This window comes from Mastomys coucha, unplaced genomic scaffold, assembly GCF_008632895.1.
Source record: "Mastomys coucha isolate ucsf_1 unplaced genomic scaffold, UCSF_Mcou_1 pScaffold20, whole genome shotgun sequence".
NCBI classification, from domain to species: domain Eukaryota; kingdom Metazoa; phylum Chordata; class Mammalia; order Rodentia; family Muridae; genus Mastomys; species Mastomys coucha.
In genome coordinates, this window is record NW_022196903.1 from 89,318,542 (window position 1) to 89,326,007 (window position 7,466).

At 46.1% G+C, this 7,466-nt stretch overlaps 1 protein-coding gene across 1 annotated transcript in view; it reads right to left on the reverse strand.

Annotated features, from left to right (window-relative positions):
- Positions 1 to 442: 442 nt before the first annotated feature.
- The window catches only part of Suclg2 (succinate-CoA ligase GDP-forming beta subunit), a 262,194-nt gene continuing 255,170 nt past the window's right edge, over positions 443 to 7,466 (reverse strand). Inside the window, exon 11 of the mRNA XM_031382679.1 lies at positions 443 to 1,457. Within this exon, the coding sequence (XP_031238539.1) occupies positions 1,342 to 1,457 (116 nt within the window). The 3' untranslated portion in view covers positions 443 to 1,341. The remainder of the gene's footprint in view (positions 1,458 to 7,466) is intronic.

The window sequence follows — 7,466 nt, forward strand, 5'->3', positions numbered from 1 at the left end:
TGCTTGAGAAACGATGTAGGATTTGATCTAGTTGACGCTTTATTTCTCCATGGCATGTGCGGATTTATAAAATAAAGACTTTTCACTTTATCCATCTGTGAACTGTGTGAGGATAACGTGAAGTGAACAAAGTGTGCCTCGCTGTGCAGTGGTGTACGGCTGGGAAGACTCTTACACTGCAGTGGCCCTGCTACATGGCAGCCTTTGACTGCACCGCACCACCCTGTCCACTGTCAGAGACACATTTCTGGGCTTGTGCCTAATGTGTACATTTTAGTCCTTCCCTGAATCACTGCCACAGAAATGGTCACATGCCAAGGCAGTGTGGTGCTGGAACAATCCAGGTCAATTGCAGTTTCTTAACTGGAGCTAAGACTCCTCCTGCTCAGAGGAAATGGTGAAGCAATGGCGAGCCAACAGAAACAAGAACCATGTGGCTAAGTAGCACTGAAAAACAATTTTATTTAAAATGTGTTTGACTATAAATTTATCAAAATTAATCAAAAAATCAAGTTAAGAAAATTCCTGTCACAAAAAGAATATCATTAGGAAGACCACATTCTCTCCAATGACATCTCTCATCTTTCTGTGACAAACTGGTAGATGTAAGGTGGAGGGACAAGAGGGGAAAGCCTGAGCACTACCAACAGCTAGATCATCTGCGCGCCTCTTCATGAAATAGCTTAATTACACAGTTTCATAAAAATCAGCATTCGGCAACTCTGACTCAAAATGAAACCTCCCACTTCAAACCCGTGACTAAGGCTTCTGGCCGTGACTCAGCGTGAGGCAGACAGTAGATTCAACATTAAGGCACAGGGTAAAATGTGTGCAATGTACATGTATTAACTTGGGATGTCCAATATAAGCCACACTTTAGAACATTCATGGGCTTTCTATTAGGAGCCAGTGGGGGCCACTGTTCATAGAAGCTTGGTGTCTTAGCTGCACTTCTGGAAGTCACTATGTTAAATATAATCCTGCCTGAACTTGTGAGTCCTGTAAATTTTTCTGTTGTAGAATAAATGTCCTTGTGAATGAACCTAGATCTGGCTTTAAATACTGTACCTATGCACACTATTTGGCCACACTGACTGTGGCCCAGAGCTGGTAGACCCTGCAAGAGAAGGTGTGAAATTGTAAGGAGTGATTTTTTTTTTTTTAAAACAATGACTACAGTATAAAATCAGCTTTAGGCACTCTGGATAGCATATTTTGGAAAGTTCAGACTTAATATTTTTCACATGATGATCCTTGTGTGTGTCCCCTTCTCAGTGAAGAAACAACTGCTGTCACGGTGGTGAGGGACAAGCCCTTCTTCATGGGAACCAGGGAGAGCCATCACTTCTTTGCCACACTGGCAACAGCTTTCTTGGCTGCATCCTCCAGGTCCACAGCTGACGTAATGGGGAGTCCGCTATTTCTTAGGATATTCTGAGCCTCCTGCACGTTAGTTCCTAGAAGGGGGAACAGTGGGAATTGAGAAATTAGTCTGCCAGTGACACACCCAGTCAAGTCGGACAACTGGAACCCCAGGATGCCCAGCCTCCCTTTGATGCCAATAATTTAAGAAGAACACATGTGGCTTTTTATTGCCAAGTTCCCGCTTTTCAGATACGCCCAGTTGACATTTTCAGCCCCTCTCCTTTTCACTTTAATGAATTCTCATTAGAAAGGCACTTCCTGCACTGTCCCTGGCACTCCAAAATGAGAAATAAGCATTCCTCCAGATCACGCATACACAAAAAGTTTCTCAGGCACTTGCTCAGTAAATTGGAAGGAACAAAGTCTGAACTGGATCTGTCTCTTCGCTGAGTCTGGGAGAATAGGCGTGAGAGAAGAGACTTAAGCATGCCATGGAATTGCTCCTGTGCTCCTATCCAGCTGCCAGGTGGACGTCTTTATAACAAAGGCTCTGAATGTGTGGCCATGAAGAACATGCCTTTCTACGTGGGCACAAATAAGAGCAGGCATTTGGTCTGCACATCTCACACAGAGACGATGGCCAGGTGAGCGGACTGTGCTGATGAGGAAGCGCTGGGACACTGCGTCTGCTGTGGAGCACTGCGTCTGCTGTGGAGCACTGCGTCTGCTGTGGAATACTGCGTCTGCTGTGGAGCACTGCATCTTCTGCAGCAGTGGGAAGCGAACACTGGGCGTCACACTTTCTACCAAGGGCCCCTGGGTGCAGTGACTAGGGGAAGGAGCAGAGCTTTCACTTCTGCCATGCATTAAGGGAATGGTGTTTAGTAAATCACTTAACTTCCTTGAGTTTCAACTTTAAAAAAAAAAATTATGACAGTTTTGCCTGCATGTAAGTCCTTTCCCCACGTGCATGCTCGGTGACTGCAGAGGCCAGAAGAGGACATCAGATCCTCTGTAAGTGGAGTTACAGATGGTCATAACCCATCATGTGAATGCTGGGAATAAACTCCAAGTCCTCTGGAACAGCAACAAGTGCCCTTACCACTGGCATCTCTCTCCAGCCCTGCAACTTCTTTAAAACATTTTTATTCGTTGACAGTTTCATAAACTTAGGTAATGAACTTTAGTTACTTTGAAGCCGATATCCCCTCTCACATCCCTCCTTCACCCAATACAATTCCCACTAAGTCCCTCCTACTTCCACAGCTTTTGTGTGTGACCCACTGGGTTTAAATAAGGCTGCCCGCATGAGCCTGGGTGTGACGTCATCTGAAGCATGGACCAAGGAAAGTCTCACGTGTTCTCACATCATTGTCTGTAGTCTCTCTCCAGGGGGTAGAACTTTAGCTTCTTTATCCCCATGTATCATTATCTTCCTTGGAGCTAATATTCGCTATGGACTTATGCATACCAGGATAATGAAAAGCAACTTAGATGCAACATATGATTTTCAACACGAGCTATAAGAAAGTGCTATTGTCCTACTTTTATGGATGAAGTAAGTCAGCAGTGTAGAATGAGAAAGGAGGTGGTGTGGTGATGTGGTGTGTGTGTACGACAATTTTACCAGGACAGTTTTACAGACACAGGTTGCAGAGAGAACAAGCTAGACACAGGTGAAGACAGAACGAGCCAGAGAACAAGGAGTCAGAAAATTAGAACATATTGCCAAAGACAGTATAAGGCCAAGCAGAGCAATTTAGTCAGAAGCTGAAAGAAGGTGGACTGAATCAGTCAGCCTGGAAGATTAGATTAGAAGTCTCCAGGCCTAGGCCTAGGGATAGTTAGAACAGAGGAAGAAAAGCTCTGGGTACAGCCTAAACACACAGCTTGGGCAGGGCTCTCATCTCATCACTTCACCCGAGGAAATAAAGTGACATTTACATCTCTGTTTTTCTTTCAGCTACGTTATCAGTAAGGATAACCCTGGGAGGTGCCTTTTTAAGGACAGCAATGACTTCTTCAGCTAGATACTTGATTCTGAGGTAGAGCCCAATGTCTGATTCACTTACCCTTCTAGACTTTATGTGAATGAGAAGGAAATTTCAATGATGCTAAGCCCTTGACAGAATGGTTGTTATTCAGGGGCTGGTTTTACTTGGAATCAAACGTGTGTGTGTGTGTGTGTGTGTGTGTGTGTGTGTGTTAAGATAAGGCCTAGAGTCACAAAACAGGAAACCCAGGGACCCAGGAATACAAATGTCTCCACTCTCCAGGGCCAGCATCACAAGTGGACACCACTAATGCCTGGCTATTTTACATTTGTTCTGGCAACTGAATTTAGGTCCTCATGCTTAAATGGCAAGTACTTTGCTAACTGAGCTATTCCTATGCCCAACCCATTGTTTTTAATGTTGCCACAGGGAGCTTCTAAAACAGCCCTGGAAAGATCATGTGACTGACTCTGCCTCCTCATGCTCGTGTAACTTGTTCCCTTTCACTGTGTAAGAATCTAGGAATGATGGCACATCACTTCTGAGATGAGATGTAAGAGCCCGTACTTTCTGTTTGTCTTGTCTGCTTTAACATTTCTACCATTCGCTGGCAAACTGCCATGTTTCAAGCTACCCTATGGACAAAGCCCACTTGCCAACCACCCAAGGGCAACCTCCAGCCAACAGCTACTGAGCCATGAGGCAACCAGGGGACAGCATCTGTTAGTAGCCACAGAAGCTAGTTTGAACCTTAGCAAGCTATGGGGTCCTGCTGAACACACTTTTCCTGCAAACTGGTGAAAATTGGGTATGAGGACCCAGCTAAGCCCCACCCAGATTCCTGCCCTCAGATAAGTATGATATTCACACCCCTTAGTTGAAGATTGGGTGTGAGGACCCAGCTAAGCCCAACCCAGACTTCTGCCCTCAGATAAGTATGATATTCACACCCCTTTGTTGAAGATTGGGTGTGAGGATCCAGCTAAGCCCCACCCAGATTCCTGCCCTCAGATAAGTATGATATTCACACCCCTTAGTTGAAGATTGGGTGTGAGGATCCAGCTAAGCCCCACTCAGATTCCTGCCCTCAGATATGTATAATAGTTACACCCTTTTTTTGCACTGAAATTCTGGGATTATCTGCTATGCACAGGCAGAGACATAACACAGATGATGTAAAGCACTGTTACTTCATTACAGGGCTGCAGTGTCCATTCTGACTCCTTTGGTAAGGGCCGAGTCTGGGTTCCAGAGGCTGAGAAGCAGTACAGGGTGTGCAGCATGGCACGGGTTAGGTCAGAGACTGGGGAATCTGCACATTAACCTGCAGGTGTGGCTGTCAACGGAGCAATGGTAGAGTGAAGCAGAAACCTGGCCTGAGCTAGAAGCACATCTCTGGACCAGAAGTTTCTGTGTCATTCCTATCTCCTCCCACAGAGAAGTCAACGGGGATACCTTCCCTAGGTGCCCTCCAGCCGGCCAGAGACAAAACCTAAGAAAAAGTACAAAGGCTTTTTCTTTCTGGCATTCTCCAGTCTCAGCACCTAGCTCCCCAGACCTCCACCAAGCTGTGGAACATAATTGTTCCAGGCCTCTCCCACCCCTATCCTGGTATTTAGGGGGTTAGTTTTTCTTTTCATGGTTTCTTTCACCCATTCTGAGAACTATTCACTCAAAATTCTCTATGCACTATTACCTGAATTCTCCATGTGTAAGGATGAAATAAATGCTGATTTTTAAAAAACTCACATATGAAGCTGCTTTTCCTTGGAACCAACAGTATAAATAATTCAGGTCATTAATTAATATCATCTGCAGCATCTGGCCTAAGAGCAGTATTCTCAAGGGGAATAAAAAGGATTGATGGTTAAAATTCACAAGTGCCTAGGCAGGCACCCAGAGCCCCGCTGGCCTTTGCCCTGCATGCCCATCCGCTCACTTGAAGCTGTCTCTCCCAGTCTCCTGGGCCTCCTTCCTTGACACTGCCTTCAATGTTCCAGCTACAGCAGGCTTGTCAGATATGCTGCTGGAACACTCCGTGATCTCTACATCACAACAGGGATGAGCCCTGTGGGGCAGCTTAGTGACATTCCCCACAATCCGCTACATGTCCATTTTAGTGCTGGGGTTTGCTTCTCAGGGAATCTTGCAGTATCAGCCACATGTTACATGTGAGCTGACAGACTAGGTAAGGGCAGCCAGTCACAAACAATGATGCCTGAGGGCAGAGGTTTGGGCAGATCCTTCTCCGATCATTTCACAAATCTGAGGGTTCTCCAGTGGCCTTGGCAGTGACTCCATGTCTGGGTACTCCATTTGCCCCAGCTACTCTTCAGGGCAGGCTCCAAGCTGCTAACAATTCTCTTACCATGTGGTGCCCCAAGTGAAGAGAGGCTTCACTCTTGGATTACAATGGTAAGTGGCATAGTCAGGGGAAAGGGTGAAGGGGGCCCTCCCCCTTCTTCCTGGTAGCATCTTCACACCAAAATACCTAATTGCTTCATAATTTCAGGATCCTCTAAAGTGAATTTTAATTATACTCACTGTTATATTTTAATTACAGTCTTAATTATTAAGCATATACTAGCATGCTTGGAAGAAGCAGGGTGTGAAGGAATTGTAACATTCAAAGAGCCCAGGAATAAACTGGACTGAGCTGAAAAGCGGATCCAGAGAGAGCAGCTACGAGCAGATGGAGATCAGGAGGTGGTTAGGGGGAGGCCAACCTGGGACACAAGTGAAGAGGGCATCATGGGGAACAAGCCAGAGAAGGATGACCATGTGAGAAGAGGAAGGCAGGGTGGCGAAGGCGACCACGGGTGAAGAATCGGGAGCTTGCCGTGTGGCCTCTGCACCTGCCCTCTCCTTCGCTTCTCTCTCTTCCCCTGCATGGTTAGCTTTGCCCACAGCTTGGCCTGGCCAGCAATTACTACCAATTGCTTCCTCCTTCTGGTTGAGGAAGCAGCTGGAGGGGAAAGAGAAGAGAGGTTGCAAAGAAAAAAGGAGCCAATAAAAATCAGGTCATGGGAAGCGAGGATGCCCTGGGCAAATGCTTGTGAGTTTCTCCATCTTTTGGGGAATTGTATTATTGGCGTATTTGAGGCTTCTTTCTGCATTCTGACCTCTATGGCTGACATCTATCCCAAGCCCCCTTTCGGACTTTATTTCTAAATAGAAACCACCACAGCCACTTTAAACTCTGACATGGAATTAAGTGTTCTAAAGAGAGTGTTTATGCCCCTGTACACAATTACGATGGAAATCGATCACTTCCCCACACTTACATGGTGCTGGTGACTGGCTTTGATATTTATTAGAGGCTGCCATGTTTTTCAATGAGGCTGCAGGACAACATGCTTAATAACCACCCATACACATCAACCGCACAGCTCAGCTGGCTTCACTTCTCAATTCTGGCTTCGTGACAGCTGTTTGGCCATGTGGCTATCTGCCCACTTATGGGCCTTGAGAATGACAGTGTGTAGAGAACCAAAGGAGGCACTGGCTCAACATAGACTCTTGCTCAGTCGCTAGCAGACAGGAGAAAAATAATCACATTAAACATGTAAAAATGTTTCTGCTTCCAAGTGGTCTATAGTGCCTTCCTGCCACTGGGTGGAGGAAGAGAGCTGTAAACAGAGATGCAGGGGTAATTTATCAACACATGCCTGTGCTTTCACCATGCAGGAGATGACACTGGACAGGGCTGACAGGGTTTGGGTGCAGCCTCTGCCCTGCCCAACTCAGGCCAGCCATTACGCCAGGAGCACAGAGGAAAACATTGTTCACTACAGAAGCCACATCTGAACTGCTACTTTACTAGGAATTTAGATGCGTGTATGTATGTATGTATGCATGCCTTCATGTATGTTTTTACATACATGTGTGTGTATACATGTATACCCACGGAGGCCAGAGGTCAACACTGAGCATATTCCTTGATCATTCTCTACCTTATGTTTGGGTTTCTTACTGAACCTAGTGTTCAAATTATCAAATTGGCCAGACTGGCTGGCCAGAAGCTGGTACCTGCTTATCTCCCTTCACTGTTACACATCCCATCCCATCCCATCCCATCCCATCCCACCCCACTCCATCCCATCCGAT